This window comes from Labrus mixtus, chromosome 5, assembly GCF_963584025.1.
Source record: "Labrus mixtus chromosome 5, fLabMix1.1, whole genome shotgun sequence".
NCBI classification, from domain to species: domain Eukaryota; kingdom Metazoa; phylum Chordata; class Actinopteri; order Labriformes; family Labridae; genus Labrus; species Labrus mixtus.
The window spans coordinates 20,648,551-20,663,601 of record NC_083616.1 but is presented as its reverse complement, the minus strand read 5'-3'; the positions used below and the strand labels follow the sequence as shown (position 1 = coordinate 20,663,601).

The following is a 15,051-nucleotide window of genomic DNA, read 5'->3' as shown; positions in this document are numbered from 1 at the left end:
TTTGTGCAGTGTCATTGTCAGGTTTCAGAGTTGCATTGCCTGGTTGCCTGGCAATGTCGGACCTCGTAGTGCATGGCATCTGACTGTTTTTTGGCAATATATTTTTGGTCTGTTAAGCCCTACAATGATTCAATACTTCTATTTTGAATCAAGTCTCCAGTCTTTACTCCCTTGTTCTCTGTGTGTGAGTCCTTCCTTGCTGCACCCTCCTGTTTCTTCCTGACCACTGCACCATAGGGGAAGGCAAACTAAGGAATTTTCCAAGACGCAGCAAAATACCTGTAAACCATTGACCCGGCTGTTTTGAGCCAGTTGACTGATCCAAGTGTCTTGACCCCTTTTAGTTAGCGTTTCTAGGTTGGACAAGCTTGAGAAAAAATAAACATGCCGATGTCACTTGTGTTTAGCCTGAACCGTCGTAGTAAGGCTGAGGCCAGGCCCAAACTTCAGGGGTTTTAAGCCCACTGTAGTTCCAAGAAGCAATCTGGTTTTGGTTGGTTACCAGTGTTGGCCCAGAGTCTCTGGTAATCTTAGGGATCAACAGATGGTAAATGATGAATGGATTTAAGCTTGTATGGAGCTTTTCTAGTCTTCTGACTACTCAAAGTGCTTTTCACAACGCAGGTCACACATACCCATTCACACCCATTCACACACACTGATGGTATACCTGTGTGTCTGTGTGTGTGTGTTATTCTATGTGAAGTGTCCATGAGTATTAATTTATCCATTAAAACACATTCACATGCCAGCGGGAGCAATTTGGGGTTAAGTGTCTGTCCCATGCGAGGCCAGACATATGGCTGCAGGAGATGGGGATAGGACCCCCGACCTTCCGGTTAAGAGAAGACCAGCCCTACCACTGAGCCACAATTGCCCAATCAAATCCAATCTTTACCCTCCCAGGTATAGCTTGCTGTCTCACTGAAGCCACCCCAACAATAGCAAACATGTTGGATAATATTTATATGTAGAAACATACGATCTACGTATGACTTGTTTGAATTTTCACTCTTTTTTCATTATGGAGCTTGAAAGAATCTGTCTTTGGACACATTTTAAATATTGGCATTTTTTTATATTGACAAACTGCTTTGCCTATATGCATTTTTTTTTCATGTAATAAAGAATGTATCTACTGTCCTTAACAAATGCAAGCTTTTAGTAATTTAGCAAGTTTTGCATTTATGAGGCCTTTTTTGATTCCGTACACACTTTATTCCCTGTTGTTAGCCTTTACAGTATTTCTCACAGCTCGATCAATAATTTCCCCAGATATGTGGGAAGAAAGTATGAAGGCCACGGCTCTCATAATCTCTTGATTCCTTGGGAAGCAAGCCTTGGCTATAAAAGTCTTAAAATAACCCCAATGAAAGAGAGAAAATTTGGCTCACGTTCAGTTTATAGTGATTAGTCTGAAGTCAGATCACAAGAAACATTTCAGCATTTCACTAAACCTCGAAGTAATTACTCCGTCTAACAAATAGATTTGATATGATCACACACACACACACACACCACACGCAAACACACACGCACACACACCGAACACACACACAGACACACGCACACACTCACTCAACACACACACACACTTGTGCATTCACAAGCATAAAAAAATGGCAGAGGCACACACTGGAACATTCACACGCCCACACACAACTGTATAGCAGCCAAATAAATGAGCCGGCACTCCTCAAGCCTAATAGTCTGGCTGTAATTAACATTGTCATAGTGATAATAGCCATTTATCCCTGACATATCACACACACACACACACACACACACACACACACACACACACACACACACACACGTACACACACACAGTCCAAAACCTCTATCTTGTCTAGGCAGCTCGCCCAGCTGTCACCTCCCTCATCTGTCTCCCTCCCTCCCGCCTCTCCTCCTTTTCCTCCTCCTCTTCAGTATTTAGACCTAATGATCTCTTTTTTTTTTCAGTTTTCCCATTTGAATTTTACTCAGTCACACCCCCTCCTTCTGCTATTTCCTGTTCCATACCGTACACTGTTCTTTTTTTTTTCTTCCTTTGCTCCATCATCTTGCTTCCTATTCCTCACTTACTAACCAAAGTTCATATCACATTCTTCCTCTTTTCAACTATCTATTTTCTATTTATTAAGTTTTCCCCTCCTGTGTTTCTCTTTTACATGCCGTGTCCACAAGGCATTCAGTCAGCATGAAACCAGATGTTTGGGGTTTATAATTAGATGATGATGATATCCACCTTCTTAGTAGAAGTGTTCAAGTTTGCTGAATGCTAAAGGTACGTTTTATGTAACTTTTCTTTTTTACCACAACAACAAAGAAAAGCATTTCTTTGGTCGAAGTGGTCCTGATTCAGAGATTAATAACCCAGGTGGGTTCAAAAGGTTTCCTACTGATAGATCCATTATGCTGCAGCTTGCAACAGGCAGACACCTGCAGGAACTAATTAGGATAACAGATTTCAGTCAGGTAACATGTGAACAGGTAGTAGGAACTGAAACACAAATGCAGGAGTTCTGGTAGAGATTAATTTATGGTTGACCTTTACCGAGAATGATTGAGATGGAGGTGTGACAGGCAGGCGACCAGGTTCTCTGATGAGCAAGAATTGTAATCTCACTGAGCAGGTAATGAGTGGTTGCAGTTAAGTAATTGTGTGTGGAAATTATTTGTGATTTGATCTCGGGGATTTAACTTGGCTTCCCATCAAAAGACAGTGACTCAAATCATCACTCTGAATTGCTCACCATAACTCATTTTAGAAATTCTCTTACACTCTTTAGCAGACCATCAGGAGCCAACTTTAGCCTATCTTATTTCCCTGATAATTATAGAGGGTCAAATGATACAGTTAAAAAAAAAATGGAGACATGACTTAAAACTGTATGGGGGGAATTCACCTTTGTATCAGTAATTACACAGAGATGACCTCGGCTTTAAACATTTAGAGACACATTTCTGCTAAAACTACCAAATTCAAATCTCAGAACTTGAAAGAGAGAGAGAATTGTCATGATTGAAATCGTTCATAATGGTTTTACCGAAAAGTTTTGCTTTACTTTTAATGCACACATGGCATTGCACTCCTATATGTTAACTTTTATGGACCACTTGAGCATTTTCTCTCATCCTACCTTGGACCTGCCCTCTTTAGATTTTCAATCAGTAAAAACAAAAAATGACAACCTGTGGCTTATGAAAGTGTTCTGTTTGTATGATCCCGATTGCCAAATTTGCAAAGCTGTTCCAAGTCCTTGCCTGACTTCCTACCCATGTCCACTGGGAGTCTTCTTACAGGGCGACACCATCAAACAATTACAATGTGTTTGATTAAGTCAAACAAGTAACTGAGACACAATTTTTCTCATTTTTTGATTGCAATACAAAAAAATCAAGTCGTTTAGTTATCACAGTCTCCATGGCAGCAATTTGTGTCTGGCGTTGCAGTTGACTCGCTTCCAATCACACCAACTGGTATCACTGGCTTATTTGGAGGCTGTAGTGCAAAATGTGCTGCATCAAACACACAACACACTTTGACATTCTACAACGTGCACACAGTCGGCTTTTGTGTCTTTCCTCATCCAGACATTCAAACAAAAGCACATACTGGTGTGTGCATATTTATGTGGGCTCTGTCTGTGTTTGTAGACATAAGGAATTGATGTGATATTGATGGTACAACAGTTTGCACATTAGAAAGCCACTCTCTAATTATTTTAGTAAACACTATTGACTTTTGTGGCACCAGGCAGCCGCTCTGCTGAATCACAATATCTGTTGAAGTCGAGGTTCATTTACTTCAACAAGACCGAACACAAAAACAAGTTATTTCCACGACTTGTCGCCAAGCCTGTTTTCCAAGTAAAGAGAGGGAGAGGTATTAGGACAGACACAGCATCATGTCCAAACCTAAGTCATTTGTAGTCATGCATCAATGCATGCAGAATGACAGTCTGCAACTTAAACAACTGCCTGCACTTATTTCCCAAACAGCAACTTGAAGAAAAAACCTAGAAGCATTAGGTAAACATTATTGTAGAAAGATTTTATGATAACTGTTTTGAATGTTAAAATAACACATTTAAATTCTGCTATGCCCTTACTGCTACACCTGCCCATTCTCCATTCTCTTCCAGTTCTCTAAATCTCCCGCCTCTAGCTCCTCGGAAAGATACATTTCCTGCTGTCCTTTGTTCCAAGAATACAAGGGTGAGAAGAAATAATCATGACGATAAACATTTCTGTTTATTGAAAGTTTATTGAAACCTCATTGAGGTTAAGAATCTCCTTTACAAGAGTATCCTGGCCAAGACAGGCAGCAGCACATGTTAACAAAGTTACAGACATACAACACATAAAAAAATACCAAAAATACATGTCTAAGTATCCATGGTAACCGAGGAGAAAGTCTTTAGTCAAAGCATCTTCAACCTGATGCATCTTCCTCCAACACCTTTGATCTACTTAAAAAAATGATTTAAGGAGACCAGCTCCCACAGACACAAATCCTCCTCAAGCAGATTCCAAGCTGCAGGAGCAGCATACCTAAAACTCCCTTTTCCCCATTTCAAGACACACTTTGGGAACAGATAACTAGAAGAAGTTTTGCGACTAGGTCGAAGACTGTGGCTTCCAACACTTTTCACATGAATAAAATTAGGTATGAGGGAAGCAGGTTAAGTATATCCTTATAAATAAAGATATGCAAATGATTTAGTATTTAACTCGATCACGGAGTACAATGATGAGTTAGGGCGTGTAGATTTGTAGTGAACCTCAATACTCCATGGTGTACAGTATCCAAAGATTTAAGAATGCCTAAATAAAACATCAACGTAGGTAATTAATGGTATAAAAAGAAAAACAAGACTTATTTTTGACAGAAAAAGCCAGCCGCAACTTTAACTTCTTTACAAGTTCCTGAACATGAAGCTTAAAAGACGGAATATCAACAAGTAAGAATCAGAGGAAGATACAGACTCAATCACCCTTAGACACAGAGTAATATGAGTCATGTATGATGAACATGAAGATGAATACAATGTAATGATTTCTCAGTTTAACTATTTTTGTTCTAAAGTTTTACTGCTCTCTATCTGTTTAGGGGAACAGGAGCATTTTATAAATACTGACATGTCACTTCCTTTTCAGAATAGGTGAACTCGTATTTAACCTATTCAGCTTCAAACAGAATGTCACTTTCAGCATAGGAGACTAGTTTTTAAGACTTGACTTTATGACTTGCTTTAAAATGATTGTTTGTACAATTCAAATATTCTTGACATAGAATAGAACTTTTCTGTAGGCTGTCATCACTGGACCAGATGGTTTTTTACCCAGTTGATCTCACTGCAGTTTTTGTTACATCTAAAGTTTTATACAATGTTATGAAAGGCACAAAGCCTTTTCTGATCCCCAAGTCATCAATTCACAGCCATTAGCATCTCACACAGACGCACAAGATAGCCTCCGGCTTATGCATCTTAATCACTATCAACTAATTGCTACATAAACCTGACCAAGATAATATTTGAATATCATAGTGGCTGTGCTTAGTGACCCAGAAGAAAGACTTGTAGAATGTGCTTTGGTTGGCTGTGGGATGGGTCTGATCCTGGGAACCTTTTGGCTTTCTTCTGACCAAAATAATGCCTCTGAGCAACGGCCTACTTTTAGGGGCTTCTGGTGTAGCCAGCTGATAGCTATAAACTACCAGTCTTTTTCCATGCATTGCTCTCTTTACAGTCAAACTAGGAACTTGAGAAGTACGATCGGAGTTGGTGTTGAGAAACCACATTTGAGAGAGTGTATATGTACTGTATAGACAAAAGAACAGATAAAAAAGGACTTAAACTTCCATTTCTGATCCTGATGCTCCATAGTTTTTGGAGCATGAATTGAAAGGATGCTAATTGACAGTAATTATATTTATTTGATTACAAGCAGGGATTAAAATTATCTGTTACTACGATGAATTTCCATTAGTTTCTTAATTATTATGATATATTTGGGCAGTGTCAATGTGACCCCAAAAAAAGCCCTAAAAGGTGGTTACATAACTCCACAACCAAATGGCTGTTTTTATTGTAAGCCTGATTTTGTGTACATGTATATAATACAATTGTAGTATTGTATTTTGTGCCATTTCGATGTGCTTATTATTACTTTTACATAACTGCCACATGGTGTCCGGTAAAAACACCCCTCTGTCGCAAATTAGTAAGGCTTTTATTTTGGTAGCGAACATCAGCGTGTGCTGCCCATAGACTTTAAATGATAGTGGATGAAGCCTGATTGAGTTTACCCATTGGTTTCAGACGGGCTGTTTTGAAAGCATATCCATTGCGTTAGACATATTAGAAAAGATGACTCTATTGGGGGCGCTAGTGGCGCAGTGGTTAGTGCGCGCGACCCATGTATGGAGGCTGTGGATTTCTACTCTGTAAAAATGTAAAGCAGCCTACTTGTACTCTTTCTGGGTTTTCTGTATTTGCTGCGTCTTTGTTCACTTCTAATGAAACTTAATTTCAAAGTCAGAAGAAACCTCTTACCTCACTGTAATGCACAGTATGCACAGTATATCAAAGCAGCGAGAACAGTATATTAAAGCAGTTAGACCTAAAATACTTGTAAGAGACACACAACACATGCAGGCACATCACATGCAAGCAACTCACACACACAGGCACGGAGAAAGTGCGATACACTTGATGTGTTTAATGGGTCTGTAGTAAATTGCAGCTAAGTGCCTTCAACCAATTTTCCTTTCACAGCTGAGCCCCTAAACACACACACACACACACACACACACACACACACACACACACACACACACACAAGCATGCACATGTGAGTAAGCACACACACAAAAAGGAAACACTCTTTATGCGGATCGGTTGGACAGCAGAGTAAGACAGAGAAAGAAAAATAGCTTAAAACAAAACAAAGGTTAAATTAGCCATGGGGCAGAAGGTCATATTTGTATTAATATAAATGTGTTGCACTACAAAGTCGAAACAAAAATAAGTTTCTCAACTAAAAGAATCTAATTTGCCTGCTAATACCTTTGTGTTTCATGTGCTAAGTATGCTTTTAGAACTGTAATTATTATACTTTAAAGGAGCTCTGATTGTTGCCTTGATGTAATCTTAAATCTTCGTGTGACTCGTTCATTTTTAGCTGGTTTCACTTCTTTAGAATCACTATGATTAGTTTAAGAATCAGAGTGGATTTATGGCGGAGTAGTAGAGGTAGATATTAAATAATATTTGATAAAATATATACCATGTTTCTATAGAAGTGTAATAATAGAGGAGTAGAGTTTGTGCAGAAATGTGCGAGATATTTTTTAACATTTCTTGGTTATTATCTGGCATGATTTTCAGCTTCACATTCTTCTAGGAACTGTATATAAATTATATTTAATTTGCATTATGTTTTAAGATTGTAGGAACTACTTTATGTCAATGCAGATCCATAACCCCCGACTTGAAACAACCTCAATTAATGTGCTAACCCATCCGTAACACTGGAATTGGAGCAGTAACAGGCTGAACATCTGATTTACAAACATGTACACCTTCACTGACTTTATTGCTTTGTTAGTGCTGTACATAATGCAATAAACAGCCTACATGCATGCATGACCTGTGATTTCTTTTTCTCTCGCCTTCTGCTGTGGCCTCTCAGTACAGATGTAGAAGCATGTTAGAATATTACTCGTTCTCCCAGGCTCACTCGTGCACAAAAACACACTCATACACACACACACACACACACACACACACACACACACACACACACACACACACACACACACACACACACGTAAATCATCTTGTTTTTACTCTCCTTTATAATGTTTCTGTTTTCGCCTCCAATCAGAGACGTGTAGATGCGAACAAAACAAAGATCTCTTGTTTAAGGTGACAAACAGGTGAGAGGAAGCAGGAGAAAAACAATATGCTCTGCCTATTTTCTTCCACTTATTTCTCATTTTCTTATTCCCTTATCATTACGTCCCACACTCTCATTTATACATTTTCTCAGATGAACGCACTAGTTAGTATTTCGCTGTTTTCTTGTTTGTCATAAACTCAATACATTTACACAGCCCTCCATCAAAATGTAACAGAACAAGTAGCATATTGCCATAGTGTGTGTGTCAAGACATGTGGGGAGGTTTTAAGAAATGACTACAACTCTCCTCCTCTTCATCCTCTTCTCTTGTTTCTTTACCACTCAGTATGTCCATCTAACAGATTTAATTTTTTTTTTTTGTATTTGTCTTTTTCTTCCCTTTCTCTTTTTTTTGTATTGTAGAATAAGTTTCAAAGCATTTCACATTACTCACAAAAAGTCTGCAGCAATGTGAACAACACTGGGGCGCTTCATGGACTAGTGGAATGTTTCCTTCTCTACATGTGTAAATGCACATATACATAATGACACAAGGGCGAGGCCTGGATCAAACTGCCTGTCTGTTACTTACTGGAGGTTATTTGTTGATTGGTTTATTTGTCGATAAATTGCACAGCTTTGGTGTACTTGCATTTCATGTGTCAGCGTGTGCCCATGCCTGTGTCGACAAGTGCATGTGTTTGTAAAATGCAGTCAAAATAAGACTAATTAATTGATTTCTTTAAGTGTAACAGTCTACTTCCTGTAGGTTAACAATCCATACAAGTACATTCTGTAAGTGTGTGCAGTTACAGTAAGTGTAGGGCTGAACAAATTGTGATCTTTTTCTTCTTACTTTACAGACAAAATGTGCCGTCATCCTCTGGCTTCTTTTTTGCACCATTGGCATTTTTAACCTCCCTTCAAGAACGCAGAAGCTATCTGTATTTCCCTGTGAAAAGGGCTTTAGAGAATGATTTTCTTATTCTTTCAATGTTGTACATGTATTACAGGGAGTAGCAGAAGACGCAGGAGATTTGTATGGCCAAGGCCAAAGTGTTTTTGTTAACATTCTGTGGTGAAGAGGTCGCAACCAGAACAAAGGGAGACTCTGAGTCGTATATGTTCGGAGCAGTTCTCTCCAAATGAGAAACTTGACCATTTAAAAAACGAACAGAAAAGTACATATGACTAGGTCTGTGTGTGTGTGTGTGTGTGTGTGTGTGTGTGTGTGTGTGTGTGTGTGTGTGTGTGTGTGTGTGTGTGTGTGTGTGTGTGTGTGTGTGTGTGTGTGTGTGCGTGCATGTGTGTGAAGGAAAGAAAGAGTCTGAGACAGACAGTGAGAGAGAAAGTGACAAAAAGAGAAGTGCTTACACACTCTTATTGTAAGTCACAGTTGTAATTGAATTTGTACAGAAAAGCAAAAAAAAGCAAAAATGTTCCCCCTATGTCAACTCTTTTTAAACATTGTGTGTGCATGTGTGACATTGTGAATATGTGTGTTTCTCTATGATGACTGGTCTCGCTCCAGTTGGTTCACTTTAAATCGCACACACACGTTACAGGGCACACACACACACACACACACACACACACACACACACAAATATACATGCATGGATAAGCTTCAAGAGAAAGACTTTTTCCTGGAATTCTTTTCTTTGTGCAAAATGCACACGTGTACACACACAAGCACACATATTCATTTTCTCTATTTCTTCTTCTTCTGTCATCTTTCTTACAAACACACACACACACACACATGAACCGACATGAACTCACATAAAACCCATTCATTCAGACATAGAACTATATGGCACTCAAGACCTTTGCCCACACACACACACACACACACACACACACACACACACACACACACACACACACATACACACACACACACCTCCTCTGAGCTTATCTCAGTGCTGTGTGGAGCAGCTTTTGAAGGCAGTAGGGAGCCAGTTGTTGACGAGCCACTTAATAATTCCCTTGGACAGGCGTGAAATTCTTTCCTTTTTCCTCTCTGTCTCTTTTGCTCTCGCTCTAATATTTCCCTTTTTGCTGTGCTTGTCTGCTTTTTTTTCTTCTAATTTTGTTCTTTGTTTTCCCCCCCACATAACTGCCCTCTCTGCGTATTTGTCTTTTCTGGGGGTTTTTTTCTGCTTCCACTGATTCATCTTTGCATCTTTGCAAGTTTTTTTTTGTGAAAAGGAACAGGCAATGACAGTCTGCATTATGATTTCAGTTTTAGCTTAAAATGAAGATTTGATCAATTCTGTTAATTCTAGGATCAATCTACAGTATTTCTACAAAATATGATTATTTTTCCTTCCTGTGTGATTTTCTTCCCTTTCTCTCTATGATTAAATTAAATCATAATTAAACATGTGTATAATTCAATTTAAGTTCTATTCATGGCCAGTGCCTGTCTCCTGTTCAACCCATGTCAGAATAAGGGTCAAAAAAGCAAGGTCGGCATGAATGAGGACGGCGGTGGTTGTGGGGATGACACAATCCGATGGTGGTGGCTGGGAGTCGGGTCATCATCATCATTAGAAAGTTATTTAGAGTCCATAAGAAGATAAAAACAAACAAGGTAAAAAAAAAAAAGACAAACGAACAGAAAAAGCATCACCATACAATGTACTCTTCTACTATACTGAGCTATACTGTAGACTATGACACTTTGATTGAGTGCTTTAAGGCTAGATAGTCACTGTACAGGTCTACGAGATGCTTTACCTGCGTTTAGCATTGAGCCAGAGTTTTAAAAAATAAGTCCACGCACCATCACAGTGTCAAAGAACTAAACAGTTACTTCTTGTCTGTTTAAATTTATTTGAGCGTTAAGTTCAAGGCCACAAAGCTGACATATCAGATGAAAGGGCTTTGCAGGAGACAGACAGAGGTCTCTAATAACTCAACATTTTACTCCTTTATAAAAAAAAAAAAAAAAGGTCTTTACCCTCTTGTTGTTGTCATCTTTTGGCCTGTGGTGTGATAGCGGAGATGTAAACATGATGTTATCTGACGCACTGTAGCTTCCGAGAGTCTACTGCCCGGGGATACACACACTCACACACACACACACACACACACACACACACACACACACACACACACACACACACAGCAAAAACACACATACATGCACACACACACATACAAACACAAACTTAATGTATACACATAAAGGCCTCATACTTGCACAAGCACATAGAGAATTAGACCCACATAATCTCCCGAAGTCTTTCCCTTCTTCCTCTTTGATTTTATCCCTCAATCTACTCTCCGACCCTCAAGGAGGAAGGAGAATCTCCTTTTTTAAATTTATTTATTTCTCTGCTACGCCTTACTTTGTCAGTGCCCTTCACCTTCCTCTCTTGCGCTCCCTCTTTCATCTTTTCCATGCTTTTAATCCTGTTTGTCCCCCACTTTTCCCCCTCCTCCTCCTCCTCCTCCTCCTCCTCCTCCTTACCTGTTTGTCACCTTCAAAGTGCATAACTGTCTTCTGTCGTGTTATATATCTGCAGTATCTATTTCTCAATTCGGGAAAGACTGATCTGAGTTTAAGAGCGAGAGACGGAAAAGAGAGTGTGCATGTGCCTTAGAGAGAGGAAGAGAGAGATCTCATTAAGTAAAGGTCACAAAGCGATGTGTTGCTGAGAAGGGTAGGGCGTTAGGCGACTTGTCACTAGTCACTTTCACTTAAGCTCTTGACTTCGTGTGTTAAGTGTGAGTGTATGTGCATCAGCATCTTGTTAAATTTGTTTGTGTTATTCATGAGTGTGTTCATGTCTGCAAGTGTGTATCTTTGCCCTGATATGCTATTTATACATGTATTTTATTTGCATATTCTTTGCTCTCTTTTTGTTTTTTTATGCACTGATTGTGTAACCGTTTCTGCAACAACAACAAAAAGTACCTACAGTATACATTGGGAGTAGTGGTTGAGAGATTCCATAATTAGCCCACATTTTCTGGAGTGTACATTTTTTTACTGCATCCTCCTGTTTGCTACTCTTGCAATGGTAATGCATTTATATTAAATGATTACTCTTATTCAACATGTTTCAGAATGTCCTTTGTGCATGAACATCTCCCGATGAAGATTCAAATATTATTTTCACTGTTCTTAGTAGGTGGTTAAAAAAAACTGGAGCATATTTGCAAGGCTCTACATTAAAATGATTCTCTCATCACATGGTTGGACCGAACACTCAGGGGCGTGTCCAGACTTTTCTGACTGGGGTGGCCCAACTGTAGTTCTGACTTATGCAGGGGTGGCCTTATGTGTGACGTCTACACATGCATACAAAATAATCTAATTCATTTGCACTTTCTAACGCCACTCATTATAATCTACTTTTATGTAACCCAAGAGTGGCAACATACTGTATATCTCCTTGGCCTATTTTTTTAAGGACTCTCAAAAAAAAGATGTGTTTAAATTTACAATTTACAATTTAAACACAATTTACAATTTAAACTTATTAAAAACTTGATTTAAAATGCCAGCACACTGTCTGTACACTGATCGACAGTGTTTGCACCTGTCTTATAAAATTGATGTGCAGGGTATTTATTTACAATTTAAAAAACACAAAATAATATGCCTCACTTACATGTAAAGAAAACAACTTGCAGCATTTTAGGAAAAAGCCAGAATCATTGTATTAACAAACACCTATCCTTAAATTTACTTCAACTAATTCAAACTTTAACCCCCTAGCAGTAGAAAAATAAAGAAGTGAAGACCAGCTAATTTAACAAAACAATCCTCAATCTGAACGTCTGGAATGCCTCCCAACAAAGACGGACTAAAAAAAAAAAAAAAAAAATTGTACATTCTTGTTTAGCAGATTGAAACCATTTTCCTGGTATGTACAACATGTACATTTCTTATGTGTTTCTTCATCAGCCCTTGTGTTGGCATCCTGAATGCTCAGCTGAATTCTACTAGAGTCAAGAAGTGACGAACACACACACACACACACACACACACACACACACAGAAACAAACTTCGGGCCCAGTGATACCCTGTAATCAGGCGTGTGTGTGTGTGTTGGCAGTAATAAATGCCCTCTTGGAAACTCAAAGCCAAATAATCAAGATTGATGCTGGCACAGCGCGCTCTGAGGTGTGCGTGTGTTTGTGTGTTGGTTTTCTGGTGCTATTTTTGTTGGAAGGATCTAATCAAATGTAATCATGCTGATTACATTAATCTTGCAGTTCATAATCACATTTTTCCTCTCCTTTAAAGCTCTCCCCTGGACTTTTTCACTTGTGCATTCCTGTCAAGTCCCTTTTTTCTTTCACTGTCCTCAGTCACTTTGGGTGGAGATACTCTAAAATTAAAACGTGTTCATCAAAACGATGATTAAGTGTTACTCAGCATAACATTCTCTGATTGGAATGACAATATCTGACTGTATTCAACATCTTTTATTCTTCTTTTATTCTTGCATAACACAAACAACTGCTTTTACTTGCTTCCAAAACTTTAAATAATGAATTCCCATTTAGGGCTGTATGTGCCCAAAGCTGCTAAAATGATATATTTGAATGGAGTGGAAAGAAGGAGAAATAATTGTTGAGATTCTTATTTTTATTTAAAAAAAAAATGTCTTTCTTCTTTTTCTCTCTGTAGGACACAGAGGTAGTGAACACCGCCATACTTACAGGTCGGCGTGTTGCAATGCCAATCAAACTGGTTACCGTGGAAACTGACGGGCAGGTGAGGGAGGTGGACGACCCTGTCACCTGCACCTCGACAGATGTGGACGTGGTCAAGGTATGCATTACAAGTACACATACAGGGTATTATGTAAATGTAGGATTTATCAATGAATTCTATTTATTTTTCTACACACACACACACACACACACACACACACACACACACACACACACACACACACACACACACACACACACACTTACACAAACTAACAAACAGCTGCCAATGATCTCCTTCCTGCATGCTTAGTTACAAACAAAAAGTAACATCCATACAGAGAATCCTAGGGAAAGATGGTTCAGTTGTATCTGGTAAACCAGTTGGTGTTTTGCTTCACGATTGAACTTAGAGAACATAAAGAGAACAGGGTAACTCTTTTTTTTAATCACATATCCAGTTTTTTCTGAATGTCAAATGAAAATAGCTGGAAATGACTGCTCTTACTAATTCAGAAAAAGCAACACGTGTGTTTCCTTTATTTGAGCTGTAAGAAGGAGCAAAGGTGAGTCTGTTGTGTGCAGTACAGCAGTTAAACAGATGTGGCCTCCTAAAAATCTCCCTCACTGTTTAATTAATAAAGCAAAGGTTCAGCTTAGCCCCGTCTGAAGGAATTGTTGTTTGAAGGTCATGTCTATTGAGACAAATGGTCTAGTCCAAGGTTGCACAGATTAAAAGATATGAATGAAGGCTATCATGTTCAGATGAGAACTCTTTTTCTTGTAATCAAAGTTTGGCTTTAATTAAGGTGTCTTAGACTCAATGCCGTCTTTTGAAATGAATTTTAATTTGAAAGGGTTTCTTTGATTCTCGCTTGATGTCTCTTTCTGCCCTGCTCTTTCTTTGCTCAGATTCACAGAGAGCTACCACCCACAGATTGTGACGTTCTAAAATCATCAGCAAAACTTCCTGTAAATCTTTGATCTTTGAAAAGAAAACAGGGCTGTTTTGGCAGTGTGCAGTTAATCTATTTTATATAAGCCGTAACAAGTAATATTCTGCTGTTGATATTGTTTCCTTCTTTTGGTCATAACCAGGTAAAATCTTTCCACAGGCGCTTAAATAAATCACAATTTTCACACATCTTATTGACCTTGTCACTGAGGAGATTACTGAAACACTTTACTGTTCCTCTTAAAGTAAAAAGAAGATGAACTTGCTCTTCCTGTAATAAATCTATTTTTTTCTTTGATGAAATCAAGGTTAAAGGGAATGTGTACAAAACCTTACTATATAGACTGTGATGTAAGACATCACTCTCGCTTTTTTCACTTAGTAATCAGTCCTTGCTTTTACACTTAATCCCCTCAGAGATCATAGGTCAGGGCCAGCTGGAACTGGCAGAGGCCCAGTGTCTCTCTGCAGGACTCTCAAGCAGACATGACACCTGGAAAGGACAGTC

At 38.8% G+C, this 15,051-nt stretch overlaps 1 protein-coding gene across 1 annotated transcript in view; it reads left to right on the top strand.

Annotated features, from left to right (window-relative positions):
- Positions 1 to 15,051, top strand: part of si:dkey-215k6.1 (transmembrane protein 132C) — a 246,350-nt gene that overhangs the window by 191,758 nt on the left and 39,541 nt on the right. Inside the window, exon 6 of the mRNA XM_061038479.1 lies at positions 13,563 to 13,706. Coding sequence (XP_060894462.1) covers positions 13,563 to 13,706 — 144 coding nt within the window. The remainder of the gene's footprint in view (positions 1 to 13,562; positions 13,707 to 15,051) is intronic.